Genomic DNA, 20,951 nt, shown 5'->3' with positions numbered 1-20,951 from the left:
ATTCAGCTAAGAGGTTGTATCAATGTCAGCTGCTGGCTTCCAGTTCTTATTCTTGTTTCCAGGGACATGTATGTATCATCAGTAAAAATAAAGTAATCAGTTTTTAAATGGCTTCAGAGTAGCAGCCATGTTAGTCTGTATTCGCAAAAAGAAAAGGAGCACTTGTGGCACCTTAGAGACTAACAAATGTATTACACATGTATTACACATTTGTTAGTCTCTAAGGTGCCACAAGTGCTCCTTTTCTTTTTGCAAATACAGACTAACACGGCTGCTACTCTGAAACCTGTTTCAGGTCAGAGGCCCATAAAGCACCCTGAACTAGCTAGTGTCTAACATGCAGGCCTCAGTTGAACTAAGGTGTTCCAGTGTTAATTAAAACCCGTGGGTGATATTTCCAAGATAAAAAGATTCTCCAGTGCACCCATGAAGGCCTTTTCAGCACTTACTCATTTGTCTTCAGCCAAATCTAGAAGAACAAAACACAAGTCATCCTAAAGGAAGCATTGAAGGTATCAGTGCTCTCTGAAACAGTAAATCTGTAAGCAGCCACCCATATTAGTGCATCTAATACAAGGCAGAACAACCCCTACAGCTTTACCAAGTTATCTGAAACCAATTATCAGTAGTTTGATAGATGATGTGATCCCAAAGTCAGAAGGCTAGGAAAAAACTAGTTCCTCTAAAAACTTGCACCATGTCCCTAAGAATCTTTCAGAGAACATGGCACACACATACAAAGGATGCAAAGCGTAATCCTAAACAAATGTCTAGTCCACAGGAGAAGTAGAGAGCTAAAAATAGCAACACTGGTGCATTTCCAAACAGAAGCTTCTTTGTCAACCACAATCAGAAGAGAGCTGAAGGGAAGCAGAATATTCTAGAGGACAGTGAGACCGTAAAGAGCTAGGTGAATTCATACTTGTTTTACACTATGAGTATACAATCCACGGCTAGGAATCCAATCCATATTGTATTCTTAGAGAAATGCTTATCCAAAGTGGCAACAAGAAATATATTTAAGTTGACAGTCCCCTCAAAATGGTGATGTAATAGCCATAGCAAACATGCCATGTTTTGCACGTAAGGGAATCCTGCAAAAGAATACTAAAAGTATGTTGAATAAGAATATTATCTAGTTACAGACAGGATTTAAGTATTGTTCTAACTGAAATGGCAAGCTCTCAGTGTAGTGTAGGAATAACTCTGTGTACTCCATTCCCTGAGGAAACTCTAATGGTTTTGTGCTGGGGAGGCTAGAAATCATTAACAGACTTTGACAGAACAGCACTTGATGTGACTCCAGAGGAGAGAGAAATGTACAAACAACCTCACACTATTATTATTAGCCACACTCACATCCAGAGAAAGTAGGACATTTGAGAGAAATGTCAAAAAAGTCTTGCACATCCTTCCCAAAAGAACTAAATTCTTCCCATATGGTGGCTCAAGACAATGTTAAACTATGGGAAGATTACTGGAATGGAAAGCAATAGAGAAATAATGAAAATACGCCCATATCTTCCCTATCCCTGTACAGTGAGAAAGTTGGATGAGGAGTGGAGCAACTAGTTTCAATAAAGTGAAAAGCCATCTATAACTGAAATTAACATTTTTTGCTCTGTGAAAAATCTTTGTTATTTTCATTTCTGTGCATCTTCACTTCTGTTCATCCAAGTCTGAAAGCAGCAGTGTTGAAATATCACACATAGTGCTAATATTAGCAGATTTCCAGCACAGTTTTGATGACCCAGAGGTTTGGATAGGCCAGTCTTTTAGTTGTTTAATCACACCAAATCACTAAGCATCTTGCGGTTTGTCTGTCAGCAAGATCACAATTCTGCCTACTTTACTCACATAGAGTCGCACTTTATTTGGTGAGTAATCTCACTGATTTCTGTGAGCCATATTCCATGTAGTATTTTACTACATCATTCCATCGATTGCAATGGGGATATTCACAGTATAAAATATTACTCACTTTGAGTGAACATGGCATAATGAAACTCCAGGTAAGTCCATAGAGGAAAAAATGTGCAGTAATGTGATCACAGTGATGTCTAATCACAATAATGAAATCACAGCATTATCTAATAAGAACTTTGCATTCAAGGTTACTAATCTCCTTTTTGAGGTGAACCAAATGTCTGATAACAAACCATAATAGCATACTAACGCCCCACTGGTACTCATAAATGGAGGGACTTTAAATCTGAACATTAACTAAACAAGATAAAGAATACTCAGCCTTAGGTTGTCAAAAGTTGCTAATGATTTTAGGTGCAGCGTTTTGGGTGCTTCACTTGAGAAATTTTTAAAGAGGCTTGTGTTTCAAAAAGTGCTAAGCCCCCACCCTATTTGGTGTCTCAGACTGAACACTGAAAAATTCAGGACTCTGTATCTCTAGGCACTTTTGAAATATAGGCATCCAGATACCTATGTAGCCAGAAGAACTACAGGTCAGTAAAGACAAGAAAAGCTCTCAACAATTGAAAAATTACATTCTGTGCCTGGGATGGGGTGAATCAACTCTGCAGTGGAGAGACAGGGGAACAGGAACAACTTTGGTTCCAGGAAGCCCCTACCTGCTGGGTGTGCTTCAATTGGAGGAGGAGTTTAAAAGGGAGTCTCTTCAGAATGGCAGGGTGGCAGGCATAGATAGACAGACCTGCAATCACTGCTACAGAGGGATTATGCCAGGAAAGTAATTCCAAAGGGAGAGATTTATGCATGAAGCCAGGACCCCCCACTCATGGGCCGTGTTGCAAGGGTTTGTGACATGACACATGCCAAGGAGGGACAGAGCAGTACGAAGAGACCCAAGGGATGGTGTTACTGGACATCAGATAGCAGATGCCTTCTTTATGGCACCCAAGAGGGTCCCTGGGTCAGTACCTGATGAAGTGGAAGGACTGGGGTCCCCTACCTAGATGGAGCTGTTGCTACAGTCTCTTACCAGTAGGTGAGGAGGCATATCCCCGCTCACAGCTGGTGGAGAATGTGGGCATGACAGTCCAGTCCTGATGCACCCCAGTGCATGAAGGACAAAAAGAAGGCCAGCAGAGAAAAATACAAACAAAAAACCCCACCAAAAGACAACATAGATGTGGAGAAGCTGCTGAAATGGACTGTGGAGAGCCAACATCAACAGGCAACCAAGCCACATCTGCAAAAGAGCCAGTTACTCCAACAGTTGGCTGCACAACACCAGCAGCAAGCAGCTCAACAGCCACAGGAGCAGTAGCAGCAATTCATTTGAGACCTGACCACACAACATCAAGAATAGCAAGAATACTTGGGTCAGCAGATGGCACCACTCCTACAACCTTCAGGAGTCACTGCTAATCAAAGGTCAGAGTCTATGGGAGGGTCCTGATGTCACAGATCCTGGTCAAGCTAACAGATATAGGCACAGAAGATAACCCCAAAACCTTCTTAGGGACATTTGAACATGTGTTTATTGTGGCGAAGTGGCCGCCAGATCACTGGGCTATGCTTCTGGTCCTATTACCTGACCGGGCCAGCCCAAGGATCCCATGGATGCTTGAGACTACCATATGATTGTGACTGTTCTTTTAGACTATTATGATATCTCCCCAGAGATGTACTGCCAACACTTCCAGAGAGAAAAGTACCTACCAGGGGCCCACCACCAGGTCATGGCCCAGTGCCTGAAATATTATTGCTGGCATTGTCTAATTCCAGGTGGGTGCACTGGGGTGCAAGTGGCAGAGGATAAAGTGCTTAAGTAATTTATCCAGTTTTTTTCTGGTCAGGAGATAAGAGTGGGTGTAGAGACACCAGCCAGATGGTCTGTCAAAGGCAGTGTCTGAGACCTGCAGTAACTGGCCTCATTGAAAATGTTGTGGCAGCTGAACAGGCACCCCGACCCCCAAGGGTGGGAGCCCTGAGGATAGACCATCACTGAATGTGAAAGATCAAATGCAGTGGAGGGAACAGGGTGCAGGAGACTGCTGGCTGGGCCAAGACCCAAATCCCTTCTGCAACAGAGACTTGAACACTGAACAAGAATGACTGATGTCACAGAGGCCTAGTGAGCCAGGGAGTGTGGAAGCTAAGGTGACATCCCCAATGTAGTGAGGAAAGACAGCAGCTCTACAGGCAGGCAGTTGTTTCAAGTGTGAGCAGCACAGTGATTTTCAACACTGCTACCCCTTCATGGATTGTAGCTAGGGGCAAGCCTGGACAGCTGCCCCTCAGAGCCTGGAAGAAGGGTCCATCCAAGATGGTAGCCCAGTGAAGGTCTATGGGTCTGAAGTGAAAAGAAAGAGACCCAGATTTACCCCATAAGCCTTCTGAAGGCATGGCAAGGCTGCAAGAGCTTATTCATAACACCTTTCCTCCCAATCTAGAGCTGGGTCTGCATATTATCTTACTGCAGGTCTCAGACACAATTGCCTTGGGGGAAGGGCTCTGGCCCAATGGGTTCAGATAGGTGGTCTGATATTTCTTTTCTGTGTTCTTGTCACAAACTGGACAAACCTGGCTGATTTGTCACCAAATCACTATGGAGCCCAGCTGGAAGATCCACCAGAGCCACTGACCCCCTGCCCAGGAAGATGTGGGATGCTGTATGTCAGGAGCTGCCAGTGATGTTGCACCCCTGGATGATAGAAGAATCTCACAGCAGGTGGCAAAGCCCCATTGTGTTGGTGCTCAAGGCAGATGGGACAACTCTGTTTTGTATCAACTTCAGAAAAGTGAACATGATGTCTACATTTGATGCATAACCCATGCATCAAGTTGAGAAGTTGTTGGAGCAAGTGGGGGACAAAATGTATATCTTGATGTTGGATCTGATCAAGAGCTACTGGCAGATCCGCCCCAAAAAAGGGATCTCAAGAGAAAATGGCCTTCACAAGTCCTTTTGGCCAGACTGAACCATTTTAAGACCATTTCCTTTGGCCTTCATGAGGCAGTGGCCACTTTCCAATGTCTGATGGACATAGTCCTGCGACCACATGGCCGGCACGTGGCAGCCGACATAGATAATATAATCACTACAGTTACGAACAGGAGAAACACCTCGAGTGAATATGGATGGCCCTACAAGCCCTTGAGAAAGATGGCCTCATGGCAAATCCAGCCAAGAGTCGGTTGGGGTTTCATGAAGTAATGTACCTGGGATACTCTGTTAGAAGGGCATACGCTTTCGTGGGCTAAAACCCACTTCATTGGACGCATGCAATGGAAAATACAGTAGGAAGATATAGATATAGATATAGATATACACAGAGAACATGAAACAATGGGTGTTATCATATACACTATAACGAGAGTGATCAGTTAAGGTGAACTATTACCAGCAGGAGAGAAAAAAAACCTTTTGTAGTGATAATCAAGATGGGCCATTCCCAGCAGTTGACAAGAATGTGTGAGGAACAGTGAGTGTGTGTGGGGGGAATAAACATGGGGAAATAGTTACACAAAGTACAACTATTTACATGGGGAAATAGTTACACAAAGTAAAACTATTTCCCCATGTTTATTTTCCCCCCTACTGTTCCTCACATGTTCTTGTCAACTGCTGGAAATGGCGTAACTTGATTATCAATACAAAAAGTTTTTTTCTCTCCCGCTGGTAACAGTTCACCTTAACTGATCACTCTCATTATAGTGTATATGATAACACCCATTGTTTCATGTTCTGTGTGTGTGTGTGGGTGTATATATATATATATATATATATATATATATATATATATATATTCCTACTGTATTTTCCACTGCATGCATCTGATGAAGTGGGTTTTAACCTACAAAAGCTTATGCTCAAATAAATTTGTTTGTCTCTAAGGTGCCACAAGTACTCCTGTTCTTTTTGCAGATACAGACTAACACGGCTGCTACTCTGAAATCCATTAGAAAGGGCAAGCTTAGACCTCTGATTGGGAAGGGCCAAGGCTTAGTGACTTAGTGAAGAACTCTAGCCTCAAGAAGGTTGCTTGGCCCAAAGCCTTTAGGATCTTGAAAGATGTTCTAAGCAAAGAACCAGTCTTCTGCCACCCTGACTTCACATGATAGTTCATACCCCACACAGATGCTTCAAACATGGAGTTAGTGGCAGTGGAGTCCTGACATTTGGGTGAGCAAGAGGATCCAATCCTCTATGTCAGCTAAAAACTATTTCTCAGAGAGAAGGCCTATTTCATTATGCAAAAAGAGGCCTTGAGGGTGAAGTGGGCCATAGAAGCATTGCGGTATTACCTACTGGGAAACCTCAATCCTCTTGATAACTGACCACACACCCCACCACTAGCTAAATTCCATGAAAGACACCAACCCATGGATTATGAAATGGTATTTAGCCTTTCAATCCCACACCTTCTACGTAGCCCATAGGTCAGGGAATAAACATCAGAATGCAGATTTCTTTTCTTCGGGTGGGGGAATGCAAGCCTTGGACTTGGAAACTCTGGCACTGAACTTAAGGGGAGAGGTCCATGGGGTAGATAGACCCCACAGTGGAGAGAGACTGGGAGAGGAACAACTGTGGATCCAGGCAAACTCACCCTGGCAGGCCTGCTGGGTATACTCTAGTTGGAGAAGGGGCTCAGAAGGGAGTCTGTTCAGCACAGCAAGGTGGCAGGCAGAGAGAAACAGACCTGTGCTTGCTGCTATGGAGGGGTTACACCAGGACAGTATCCCCAGAAGCAGGACTGCAGCATGAAGCCAGGAGGGACAGAGAAGTAGGAAGAGACCCAGAGAAGTGTGTTAGCTGACTGCAGGTAGTAGATGCCTTTCTTACAGTGCCCAAGAGGGCCGCTTGGTCAGAATCTGGTGGAGTGGGAGGGCCCATGTTCCCCTACTACTAGGCATGACTGCTGGCACAGACTCTTATCACTAATAGAGGGCCCATCCCGACTCAAATTGCACAAAACTTCCACTTCAACAAAAAATATGCATAATAGTTTTCACATTTTTTTCCTTGAAAATGGGGCAATTTTTAAAAGTTATCTTATCATTTGAATAAAAATAGGCTTTTTAGGCATAGCAGAATATTGAAATGCTTAACTACCATTTAAATATACAATACTTTCATTCACAAAAGTTAGTTGTCATATTAAATGTAATTGCTAGCATATTGCTTTACAATTTTAAAAGTCCACTATTGTACGAATTAGAGAGGACATTTTAAAGAATATTTCTGATGTAAATGTATGTCTGAAAGATTTATATGAAAAAGCTGTCAGAAATCAATTAAGCTGGTCAAAGGTTTTCTTAGATATTAAAAGTTTAGCACAATAACTTCCACAAGTCTCAAGGCAAAAAAAAATTTGTTTCTTTCCAGGTTGATTTCTTTTATATTTCATAAAGAAAAATGTTGCTTTTGAAAAGGTCTGATAGTCATGACTACTGGGAAAACAAGTATGCTGTGTAAAGTGAAATAGTGCAGACCCAGTCTCATGAACATCTGCACCCATTCCCAGTAACTGGTTGGTTTGATCACATTGTGTCTTTTCAACTCATTATTACAAGAATTCTCATGGAAATGGGTTTTTGATTGTATGAGTATTTGAAAACTGTCCGTTGTTTCTATAAAAATCATATGCACACAAGAGCAAGATTATTAATGCTGTAAGCAAAGTTTAAATGCATTGATAATACTTGATGCAGTTTCAAGCCCTGGCTCTTTCACAGATTTCTTGTGTGAATTTGGGCAAGTTCTTATACTTCCTGTGCCTCGGTTCCACATCTGCAAAAGGGGGGGGTGGGGAGATACTTCCTATCTCCCACCCTCTGTCTTTTTTTGTCTGTTTACACTGCAAGCTCTTAACAGCAGGGACTGTCTCCTACTATGCGTTTGTCCAGTACCTTGCACAATGAGGCCCCATCTTGGTTGTGGCCTGTAGGTGCTACTGTCATTGAAATAATGACAACAATAATTATAATAAGGAATGTAAACAGTATAGTTTAGACTATAATTGATTCTTGTGGTTTCCTCCTACTTTCATAATTGCCAGTCTTGGAAATTCACATTTTTAAGTCAGTTGAATTTAATGTGGCCAATGATATTATTGTCTCTAGACCAGATTTTCTACACTGGAATTGTTTTCTATAAATCCACCTACCTTTCTTATTTTGGTCAATATCAATATTTGGTCAATATAACCCTATATTAATTGCTGTTTCATCATGTTTTCTCAGAAATCTTGATTGTTTCAAATATATAAACATTTTGTATTACCAGACAAAGTTACATAATTGGGGGTATAGATTACATGCCAGAAAAGTAAATATTCAACGTAATATACTGAAATTAGCTCTGCCACAGCCATAAATACCCATGGGAATTGTACACATAATGCTTTACACATTACACTGAAATGGTCATCGAAAGTGGCATTTGTGATGACTAAACGTCTCAAAAGATGGGAAATTGGACATGGAACATTTTCCCAGTAGTCGGGAAGGCTACACCCTCCAATATTAATTCAGTGGCCTGTTTGAAATGAGTTCAACAGTCTCATTCAAATTCTAAGTAAACAATATTACAAAGACCAGCCACACAAAGTGGCACTCTTGTGGCAGGCTGAACATAAGAGCTGGATGAATTTGCACAACCAATTTATTTAGCAAACATAGTTTTTCTTTGTGAGCATGAATAAGCCATGAACAGACACTTCATTTTTATGAATTTGTTCATTTTTCACAATTGTTCGACAATTAATGTAAGTGAAAATATTTCAGCTTATGGGTTGCTCTTCACAATTGCTTCAAGTATCCGCTGTTTGTAATTCATGTTGGGTGTTTGATTTCCTCAATCAGGTGACTGTTTCCTGATTTAGGATGTTTGTCAAACACTGCACAAGAAGTACTCAGGTAAATTCATCTTTGGTTGAGCATTTATAACCCTTTCTCTTTCCACATTTTTCCAAACAAAGATGAGCTCATTTGAGTTTTTGTGGAAGTGAATAAAAGGGGTCATGAATATATTGAAGTGAAAGGTTTCAGTGCCCCCCACCCCCAATGTTCACTAAACTCTTGCTCAGTATAGAGACGATAGATTGAGGACCCAATTCAGCAAAACACTTAGGCTTGCTTAATGAGACTGCTCCTATGCTTAAATGTCCATAAGTACTGTCCACAAGAATGTCCATAAGTACTGTGCTGGATTAGGTCCTGAAGCAAGGAGAGCGAATATCCCTCGTGCCCATGAAAGTGTTTCCGACAAAGTAATGTTGACACAGATTATTGGGTTATTGTGGGGAAGCATGCGTTGCTACTATAGAGGTGCTGCTTTTCTGTGGATTACACATTTTGGTATCCAGTTTTGTCATTTCTACAACTTCAAAGGAACTCATTTTTCACTTTAAAAAGTACAACTTTTGTCAATATTTTCAACATAATTTGTTTTTACTGTTAGAGAGACTGTTTTTGAGTGACTGTCTTTGACATTGTGTAAATATTGCATTAATTATTTTTTTCTCTTTTTCTTTCCCACTCTTGCTTTTTTCTTTTAATTTGTACTTTATTTCACATATTTTACAACCTTTCCACTTTTTTCTCTAATTTACTTTTTTCTTACACTCCTCATTTTCTATAACAATCTTCATCAATGCAGATAGATGCTCCGAAGCCACTAACGGTGAAAATGGAAGCCAATCATGGCAGCCAAATGCTGCTAGTTTTTCTTTCATTGTAGCCATAAGTCTGTTGTCCATGTTTTGAGATTATTAATAAGACAAGCAGCAGGTTCTCTTCTTTTCCCTAGGAATGTTATTTTTAGGGGTGAAATAAATAAAGACCTGGCTAAAAATTAGACTTTCTGGAGCTCTTGTAAAGTATACATTTCCAATTAATATCATAATGGAAGTAACTGATCAATCTATGCCTGAAAAATTCTCACAAGTGGCTTTTTTCTCAACACACAAACCATATGTCTCATAACAAACACAAACTGACAATGATTGGCTGTTTGTCTGTGTTCATGATTTTATTCATTTTTTCTCAGTTATAGTTTGTTTACCTAAGAAACATGTCCATAGACTTTTATATGTCATTGCTGGTGCAGTGGGTTCTTATGTTTGTCATGTGTGTCTTTCATGAGAGTATTTTGATCCCATATATGCCCCTCTGCATGTATTTCCTTTTAAAAAATATTTATATAATATTTGTTCTGTCAAATATTCTGCTTCATTAGCTACTTTTGTGGTATTTAATACTAAACTGTATGCATATTAGATTTTTTTATGCTTTACAATATAGGATTGTTTTAAAGTATTCATCCCTATCTCAGTTAAGCTTTGTAAATTTCCCTAGTTAATCTATTTTACTTTCTTTCTTCCTCTCTACCAAAATGCTTCTATCCACATAATAGGTACTTCACAGTTATACCCCAAGGTGATGACCACTTATGGCCCCTGTACCTGCTTTTCGAAAAAGGAAAGCTGGCATTCCCAAGCCTTATTTCCATAGCATGTGTTGGTCATGAAAGACACGTTCAGAGTTCTTTATCTTGAACTTTAACAAAGAACAGTAAACATAGTTATGACTCATATGAACTGTTTATTGCACAGTTGGTATACTTAAAAAAGTAGGCCAGATCATGCAGTTAGATTCCCGTCGGCAGACCTTTCTTTGTGCATAGAGATTCATTCATGGTGAGGATCCACATGGATGTAAAGGTTTACCCATATGGATCTGATCATGGTATCAGAGACTAAAGAGGTGGAACTCATAATCCTATTACATATTTCATAATACTAGAAAGCAATGCAGTTCCAGAATAAGGCAGAAACTAGAGCTTTGTGTTAAGAACTCTTTTCAAAAAGTAAAATTACTGCTGTGAAATTGTGCAATTCTTCAGGATGGTATGATCTTGGGACAAAACATTGAGATATTGAACAAAATTATACAATATTTTGAAAACTTTTTCTTTTTTTTCATTCTGTGCTTTTTTAAAAAGGTTATAAATATACCTTATATTTGAAGAAAGATTGGCCCAAATCAGTGTATCTGCTAAAGAAAAACTGTGCATCTTCACCAATGTAAAGGAATGTCTTCACATATTTAAAAACTTGTAAATGACAGTTTTTACCGGTTTCAAATAATTCCTGAAAGCTTTCACTTTAGAAGATAATTGATAAATCCACTTGTAGTATATCATATCAGATATGGTCTTTTAGAAACATGATCTTGCATGGCTGATCTCTCATCCAAGAGCGTATCCTTTTCCCAGATTACATATGTGTAACTCCCAAAACTGACTTACATGCATTTATAGAAAGACATCCCTGTCTATAAACTGAAATATCTAGTACAACTAGGAATCTTAAGATCTGATCCAGAAACCACTTTGTTTGAAATCCTGGCCCCATTGAAGTCAATGGCAAAAATCCTACTGATTTAGGTGGAGCCAAGGTTTCATCCCTGGACTCTCTCCCCCTCCCCCCCACCCCACTATATTACATCCTTTTTATATCAGTGCAATTCCATTAATTTGAATAGAGTTACACCACCATAAAATTTGTGTGAAAGAGTGGAGAATCAGACTTTCTCGTCAATATACCTACTCATGGTAATTCAGCATTTTGGCTGCAATTCAGCAAGGGGCTTCAGAGTCCCCCTAACGTAAGCGAAAGATGTGCTCAAGGGTTGTGCCATGTTGGAGCCTGAAGCCAGAAATGACTGTTTGATCTGGCACTGAAAAAGCAGTTTATTTTTCATAGAAACTATTATATTTATCTGGATTATAGGTGGAGTTGTAAGCACCGATTGTAGTTAAGGTTGCTTAACACACTCCAGTCTAAGAACCTGTTTTCAGTTGCTTATAACTGCCAAATTCTAACAGTTTGTTCTAAATTTTTTAATAATTGTCTGGCTCAGGCTGATTTTTTCAGGTTTTCTTCAGCCATTTCTGAAAACAAGATTTGGGGATAATATATTGTTTTTCCCATGCTAAAAAAAAAATGTACAAACTTTTTGTTGAGAAATTCTAGTGCCTCCTTGCTTTGGGGCAGATACTGGAAATGTGTAGACATATTGCCTTTGTATCAGGAATGTGTCTTTTGCTGTCCCCATGTAGAAATGCCCAAATGTGGCCTAGTTATAAACATCTGAAACTATCAATCCGCACACCTTCGGTAGAGATTTGTTGAGTTTGGCAGCTAGATTCTCAGAATCTGTTTCTGCTGATCATACTTCAGCCCAAGGATACAGGGTCTGAACTGGAGTTTCCTTGCAAATACTATTTCCTGCTGCCAGTGGCCTCTTTGGTCCTGGGGACAGGACCTAAGAGCAGGAAGACTTTCTCTGTTGTGCTCTCAGTGCTCCCCCTGTGTAGGAGGAAGCAAACTGACTGGAAGGCAGAGAGCAAAAGCTGCATGAGCAGTGTCAGAGGAAGTAGACTGGGACAAGGAGAATGGGGCTGTGAGCTGGTGGGGAGGAGGGCACTGGGACAGAAAACTAGGAGAGGATGGGGGACTGGGACTGGTTGGACATGGAGAATGGAACTGAGAGTCAGAGGAAAACAGGAGCACCAGAGTGCTGGAAGACCTAATGGGATGTGAGTGGACACTAAAATTGATAAGGATCCTGGGTGAGTGGGATACTAGGACTTATTGAGCAAGGTACCGAGAGAGTTCTTGGCTGAGGAGCCCCATTGAGGGAGACTGGGCCTGGGAACCACATTTGAGGAAAGACTGTGACTCAGAAGGGGAGCCTGGAATTGCCTACAGAAGGTGATTGGGGCTGGGAAAGGGAAATGGCATGGAGGAGACTCAGATGAAGAGCTAAGGGTGGGAGAGACAGGACAGAGACAGGCGGGGGGGGGGGGCACCAGGCAGAAAGGATCAGGTTTGGTGGGGAGAAAGGGCAGAGAGATCTGTGACCACTAGAGCATGCTTATCCCAGATGAATCCCGAGATGCCCGATTTTCAACTTTCCTCTTCTGTCTGCAAAACAGTTGTAAAACACACTGGCAAAAAGTGTCCCCTTTGTGACAGTCCACATAGACAATAGTAACCTGCCTTAGTCTGTCTGTACCTCTGTTCCCCATACGTAATATGGAAATAATACACAGGCATGTTAGGAAAATAAATTACTAATCTTTGTGAAGCGCTCTGATATTATATTAATGAGCACCATAGAATAGCCCATGAGGAAATTAATAATTCTGTCTTCAGAGCAGGATTTAAATAGTGTGCAGTCAATAAGTCCTGGGGCCACATATTGAATTAGGAAGAGAAAACAAAATTTTGAATAGCTGCTTATTTAGTGAGCACCAGCCATTCTCTGCACTGAACGAGGGAAGGGTCCTGTGCAAAAAATAGTATGTGATCATATTATTAAAAACTATCATAGTGCATGCACACAAGGACAGGCATAGACAACCTTAATTTTGCAGTTCCTGACGTTTGAGTGCTTGATTTACAACCTTAACATTTTTTTTAATGTGTGTAATATATCATATATTTCCTTTGTTCTTCCCTCTTAAAAAAACAAAACAAAAACCTATTAAGGACATATGTGCAAAAGCAAAATGTTTGTTTCTAAACAGTTTACCTTCTCCTTGTTCCCCATGTGAAGTACTCCTCTGTTATCACAACAAACAATTCTGATATTGCAGACAGACATTTAGGATGACAAATGAAAAATAATGAGCAGGCACACAGAATCTGATGAACTCGAAGCTATTTAAAGACCCACTGAAGCTTTATGGAAAACTTACTAAAACCTTAATGGGAGTTAAATCTGTGTCTTAGAAGGCAACCTGGATTCCATTATCCCCAAGGGAGCACATTTATGTCATAGTTCCCATAGGGAGTGGAGACAATGAGAAAGCTTTATATCACTTAAAAAGAAAAGGAGTACTAGTGGCACCTTAGAGACTAACCGAGGTGCCACTAGTCCTCCTTTTCTTTTTGCGAATACAGACTAACACGGCTGCTACTCTGAAACCTTTATATCACTTGTACTTCTCCTGATCCTGGGACTAGGGCTGGGTTTAGAGGCCTGCAATCAGGGCAACCGTCCCAGGCACCAACATTCCTGGACGCTAGATCATCACATTCGGTTACCAAATCCCCATTTTTGTTTCTTTGTGATAATGGAGTTTATTTAAAAATTTTAAAAAACTGAATTGTTTTTTAGCTTACTCCATTTGGGTGGTGGGTGGCCACTGAAAATATTTTCCACCCTGGAAAATAAAGGGCCCTGGGATCAACTAGGTACTGGAACAATCACCAGGTTAAATTAGAGAAATCTCAGGGCTATTGGTAACTTACAGCTAGCTGCCTAGTACAGCTGGAGATTCATGGGGTATAAGGACACCTGGCCCCACTCCTTTTCCCCTGGTTATACATTCTACAGCAGGGATGAATAGCTGTTCTTACAGCTGCTCTGTGTCACCAGAGTAAGGTCAAAGATCTGGCCTAATGAGGTTACATTGTCTTTCAGCCAGTGCAAGTAAGAGGAGAATCAAGCCCAGTATAACCCCTTGGTCTATAACTCAGACTGTGTAGTTTCCTGAGATAATATAGAGATGTATGTATTGGTCTGTAATATAGTTTGAGAAGCCTATCCTTAAAACATTAGTAAAATAGGATTATTGTACAGTAAATTGTAATATCATACCTTCTCACAAGAAGGAGCAGGGAAGTAGAGAGAATGGAAGTGCTTACAGATGAAATAATAATTGCCAGGTATATACGTATCAACTTTCAGATGATAACTCAAACTAAAGTTAAGTGATATATAGATCTGCACAGATTTAATTTGATACATTGCTGTCATTAGGACTTAAATGTTAGGTAAGTAAATTTATTATTACAATATAGTAATTCTAAAAAAGCTTTTAGCTTTTATGATTGAAAATGTAACATTTTCCCAGTGTTGTCATGTACCTAGACATTGTTTCATTTAATATAATTTAAAGTCCTAAATTACACTGCTACTGAATTTGAGCCTGAAATCCTAATTAGTGACCCAGAGAACTTTAAAAAACAAAAACAAAAACAACCTCCACAATATTGTGATGCAACTCAAAGCAACAATGGTTTTAGTATTATTCATTCTAGATATGCTACAATTTAAAAAAAAAAAAAACTTTTTAAGTCTAGGACTGTATTCTTCCCCAAAGAGGTTTCCTTTGTATCTTTTTTGCTTCCTGAATTTTGACAAGTTACAAACATGTACAAATAATTTATCAGCCAAATGATTTACATAATACGGGTACAAGCCAGAGTACAATGGTTTATTTATAACAACAGAGATATTGGAATATAAAACATTTGGCTAAAAAGAGAAATAAAAACAGTATAATACTACACACTAAAAGCTACCTATATTTTATACATTAGAAATAAAATGTGTTTATCTGTATTTTTGTGTGTTTACATTTTTGTATGTATGATGTACATACCCACATTCTGTCTCTAGCTAAATATAAACAATCACCACACTAAAGTCCCATTTCAAAGCTATAATGGATTTAGAGAGCTGACAACACTGAAATAAAACCCAGGAAATGTAAACTTTATATTTAAAAAACAGAGAATGACATTTACAACATTTAAATTAATGGAATAACATAATAGATGTATAGTATGCAAATAACCAAATTCAACTGCATGGTAATTTCCTGAGCCAAATTCAGAATCATGATCCTGTCACCCAGTGTCGTCCTGTTGTTGTTCATAATGTGTTGAAATACAACTGTATGTGTAAAACCAGCTAATGAGAAGGCTAATAAAATAAAATCTCAGAGTTATGAACACCTCAGGAATGGAGCTTCTTCATAACTGAAATGTTTGTAACTCTGAAGAAAACATTATGGTTCTTTTAAAAGTTTACAACTGAACATCCACTTAATAGAGCTTTGAAACTTTACTATGCAGAAGAAATATGCTGCTTTTAACCATCTTAATTTAAATTAAACAAGCACAGAATCAGTTTCCTTACCATGTCACATCATTTTTAAAAACTTGTTTTAGTAGTTTACATTTAACACAGTACTGTACGGTATTTGTTTTTGTTTTGTTTTGTTTTGTTTTTTGTTCTCTACTGCTGCCTTCTACACACATCTTGTTCCAAATGAGGTGTGTGGTTGACCAGTCAGTTCATAATTCTGGTGTTCCTAACTCTGAGATTCTACTGGATAATCTTCTTAAATAAACAAGAATAAGAGGGCAAAAGGGAATCTTATACTGTAATGATTTACATGATATGGGCTCCAATCTCCTGCACAGGAACCACAACAGGTGGAGCTGACTATATGCTATTTTTTTAATTTCTTCGATCATCTGGGTTGTTGCGGGACAGTTTGGCCTTTGGAAGTAGTTAGAACAGCCTCAAAACCCCTGCTATGTCTTTGGACATCTACAATGACCTCCTAGGGACCACTATGGCTTCTGGAGAACATCTGAGTACACTGTGCTCACTCCATGACCACTCCCACCCCCACCCCATTCGCCAAAGCTGTGGGGGAATCTCCAGCTTGCCATTAAGGCAAAATAAGCCTGCTTTATGTTTCTGAGGGGTCAACAATCTGGGCCTGTGTGTTTTCCTTGTTAAAGTCTTGCCACATTTTTTCAAATGTATAAAGCAAAATAGAGGGAAAACAATTAATAAGCCTGCACTTACATGATTGGATTCTCTTGACATTATTTATTGCAATTAAACATGGTTTATTATTGTATCTACCAGAATGTTTTCCCAATCCTTGATATGCTGTGGTCATTATGTATAGAACAGTTCTATTCACTACAGTAGGAAATGCACGTATAATATCTGCAGAATTGGACACTTAGCATATGTAGCCTTATATGCTAACCTCTGACTCTACAGTATTATCTCCAGCTTTCTATCAAGAAGCTACACAAATGTGAGCACTAAATGGTTTATTACCTGTTTGACAAAAGGTTTTCATGAAAGGGTAAACATGAGGAGACCTCAAGCTGTGTTCAATGTGATCAAAATATTGAGACTGCTCTCTGGGTTTTCTCATGCTTTGCTTTTGTACTGAACATACATCGTGCAATGATTCACACAAGGAAAATACTTCTCAGAATCACATTCAGAATGTGCTTCCCTCCTCCAGGATGTTTAACATCTACATTTTCATTCTAAATCAGCTGTTTTTCCTCATTTTACCATCCTAACTTGCATGCTTCCTTTTCATGACACCAGTGGCATATTCAGCATGTACCCTGTTAACAGCAGTCAGAGATCGACTGAGGCTCCATGGTCAGCTGTTTGGATTGTGCTTCCTTCTTGCATAGTTGCACCTCATCTTCCTTTCAGCTCCTAATAAATCTCAGAAGAGCCAGCATAATGTAATCTATTATTGCCTGGGCCTTGCCTTCCCCATGGAAGTATATAATGTAGCCAGTGCAGTTATTCCCTAGATGTACATTTTAAATTACATATTGGGTGAAATCCTGGCCCCACTGGAGTCAATGGAAATTTTGCTATTGACTTTGATGGGACCAGCATTTATTTTATCCTTAGAAAACCTGTATATTTTCTAACTATTGTCTAATAATACATGTTAGCTGTATTTAGGTAATAGAAATAGACCATTAAGGTAAATATTTCTTCATCACCCTAAACCTGTTCTGTATAAGTAAATTTCTTTGGAACACACAATTCATTTGTGTAGAATATACCCCATTCATGGGTACTATGAGCAAGGGTGTATTTCACCTTTGCAGGAGTCACTTTAATGGTGCAAGGCCAAATATCCCTCCAAAGTCATCCCTTTAACCCATGCATTTTCCAAATAGTCTCTTTTTGGTTTTTAAGAAGTAGTCCAACTATTTTTGACTTCTAATCATATCAGTCCATAGAAAACTAGTAGAAAAACTAATACAATATATGGCAGTGTACAGTGGTGTAGATGTGTCTACATAGATTTCTATGGGGGGAGACGGGGGGAAGAATTTTTTCCCCATAAAATAAAGAGTAAAATTACTTCACTAAATTAAGTGTAATTATGTTAATCTGTAGGAGATGAGCATGGCATTATTGTTCTGACTGAATCTGAATTGAGAGGATACAAGTTTAACAGACAATAGTACATATACCTGTGATATCATCCTATGCATTTTATATAAATTAGCAAATGAATGATATAATTTATCACAAAAAGAAAAGGAGTACTTGTGGCACCTTAGAGACTAACCAATTTATTTGAGCATAAGCTTTCGTGAGCTACAGCTCGCTTCATCGGATGCATACTGTGGAAAGTGTAGAAGATCTTTTTATATACACACAAAGCATGAAAAAATACCTCCTCTCACCCCACTCTCCTGCTGGTAATAGCTTATCTAAAGTCTACTTGGTAAACATCAGCAGATTATAAACTAGTATCTATCATATAATATATTTCTAAAAGCAATTTATACAATTAAATAAAAGCGTGTAGGCAAGGAGCAGTTGTATAAGGCCCAATCCTGCAAACACTTATGCATGTCCTTAACTTTAAGCATCTGAGTTGTCTCATAGAAGTCAATGGGACAACTCATATGTTTAAATTCAGCACATATATAAATGTTTGCAGGACTGGGGCCTTAGGCACTTTCCTACGGAATTAACAGTTTTTCCAGCACTGGGTTTGAAAATTGGTGTTAGTTACACCCATTTTTATACACCCTTATTTTATACAGTGTATATTTAGTACATAATCCTGAGAAAAACTAAAATTGGCATTATTATGTGGCATTAGAGGCACACTGTATTTTATGCTATTAAAATGAACAGTATAGCATATTTATTTTACAAATCCAATGTGCACATTTTCTCCCTGGGAAAATAGTTATTTTTATAAAGCATGTCATTTTTATCAGGATGCACGTTAACTGAAATGTAACACAAGCTTAGCAAACCTGATCAGTTGCGTATTTTCAGTACTGTTTCATTGAAAATGTTATACACTATGTGTTCACTCTGCTAGTGTGAAAAATACTTTAACTGCTACAATCTCTGTGAATTTCTATTTTCTAAAAACACTCTAAATACAAACAGTTTCTGGGGTTTTAATAATTAATTTGTGAAACATTAACTTTTAATTTCCCCTCCATCCCTTTCTTGTTTCACTGACATTCTGCTCTATTGGCATTTCCTGCCACCTCAGCTTCTTCCCTGAAGAATGTGTGCATATTGTACATGTGATGTTCCTCAGCATCATTACAAACATAATGTCCAGAAATGTATGTCATCTTATGCATGTCTTCCATTTGTTGTTCAATGTCCATTTTATTTTATGTACCCTTTCTGTCTCCATTTTTGTAATAAAGAAAATTGAATGAAAGCATCCTTATCTGTATTTTCTTTATTACTGGTGAAACCTCTTGTCCTTGTCCTGTATTTCCTTTATATCATATTTGGCTGACTAGAATTCGGAACTTCATGGACAACATTTTTGTTTCAACAGTTAACACCAATATTTTATCACTAAAATCCATAATACCATTTCCCCCATTCTTATTTTGGCTTATGTTAGGTGGCTGCTACACTACTCTTCTAGAAGAGCAATTATCTGGTCTCTTCCAAGATGGTTTTAGTGGTCCTTAAGGCTTGTCCACACACACACGCACAAGTCGTACCACTTTAACTATACAGTATAAAAATGCTTTATATAGTATAGCTTATTGCCATATGAAAAGGGGAACAAGCTAAATAAATAGAAGGCACCTTGATTGCGGTATAACTCCATTCGCATTAAGGCTTCTACCGACATAGTTATTTGTGTAAAAAGAAAATCACACTGCCAAAATAGCCAAAATAGTTATACAGTACAAAAACTGTATAGATTAGGTTTTACTGTAATTGTGCAATAGTATTTAGAATTTAAATTGTTCTGATGAGCTCACAACTACTGTATTTGTATTTGCCCCAACTTTAGTGAACAGGCAGAAAATCCCACGGAACTCTTAAATGCTTTGTCAGTCCAAATATAGTGACCAATTAACATAGGTCCTATTTCTCTTTCAGGCCTTCTGACTGTATTCTCTCTGAATAATACTATCAGCTGGCACAAGGTTACTAATCAAAACTGCGTGGAGTGCACACAACATGATTTGGGTTCAACAGGTGGCAAGACAAAGGCATTGTCCTTTTTCTTCACTTCATAGTAATGCAACACTTATATAAAGCCATACCTTTTCAAAGCCCTCCACACACATTCACTGATCCTTACAACACTTCCATGAGATAGGTAGGTAAATGATATTGTTCCCAATTTAAAATTAGGAAACCAAGCACAGAAGTTAAGTCACTTACCCAGAGCTATATAATGAGTCAGTGGTAGAACTCATGACACAAAAACTACCCTAGTTGGATACAGTATGGAGGAATTCTGGGCTAGTTCTACGCTATCCCCTCTTAGCTTCCCAGTGGAGGAAGCATGTAGGAAGGAGAAGAGGGCATTCCGAGAGCTGGGTGTGTTCTAAAGATCCCCAGCTGAAGAATGACTCTTGTTGCATCTGGATATAACTAAGGGCAGCCTCCAGTGGTCATGCGATCATATAGCTGGCTTAGAGCCTGCTTTGCCCCTTCTTTTGCTGTGTACAGTACTGGTGCAGCTGAAAATCCAGGCCTAAAACTCAAGTCTTTGTGTTAGTGATTGAATTCATGTTCATCCTCATCCAGCGTGAATTGGTGTAAGGATTTGCATTGAAGGGACATCACTATTAAATGCCAAATCTCCAAGCCCTGCATAACTGAAATGGCCATTGAAGTCAAGGGGACATGAATACATACAGGGCTCCAAGATGCTGTTTCTGTGTTAGCATTTAACACTGATGATCTGTCCCTATTTCTTTAAGACCCTAGTACCTTCCTTCAATGCAATTTTCTGTCATCCATTTTTTCCCCTGTTTTTTCAGGTTCTGAAATCAATTGGGACAAGCCAGAAATCTTTATTCTTAATAAATGTTGCTATGGTACCATGCCTATATGGAAATTAACCCCTGAAATAAAAACCGCAA

General features: G+C 39.0%; 1 protein-coding gene across 3 annotated transcripts in view; it reads left to right on the top strand.

Annotated features, from left to right (window-relative positions):
* The window catches only part of NCAM2 (neural cell adhesion molecule 2), a 573,274-nt gene that overhangs the window by 520,097 nt on the left and 32,226 nt on the right, over nt 1-20,951 (top strand). The window contains exons 16-17 of one of the 3 annotated variants that reach the window (XM_084617432.1): nt 8,791-8,844; nt 9,587-9,669. The exons of 1 other annotated variant lie outside the window; for it this stretch is intronic. In XM_084617432.1, coding sequence (XP_084473558.1) covers nt 8,791-8,810 — 20 coding nt within the window. In that variant the 3' untranslated portion in view covers nt 8,811-8,844; nt 9,587-9,669. Of the gene's footprint in view, nt 1-8,790; nt 8,845-9,586; nt 9,728-20,951 lie in introns of those variants that run through there. One more of the 3 variants, XM_084617431.1, reaches the window with a different exon arrangement.

Source organism: Lepidochelys olivacea (genome assembly GCF_965140295.1).
Source record: "Lepidochelys olivacea isolate rLepOli2 genome assembly, chromosome: 1".
NCBI classification, from domain to species: Eukaryota; Metazoa; Chordata; order Testudines; family Cheloniidae; genus Lepidochelys; species Lepidochelys olivacea.
This window is presented reverse-complemented; position numbering and strand designations above follow the sequence as displayed.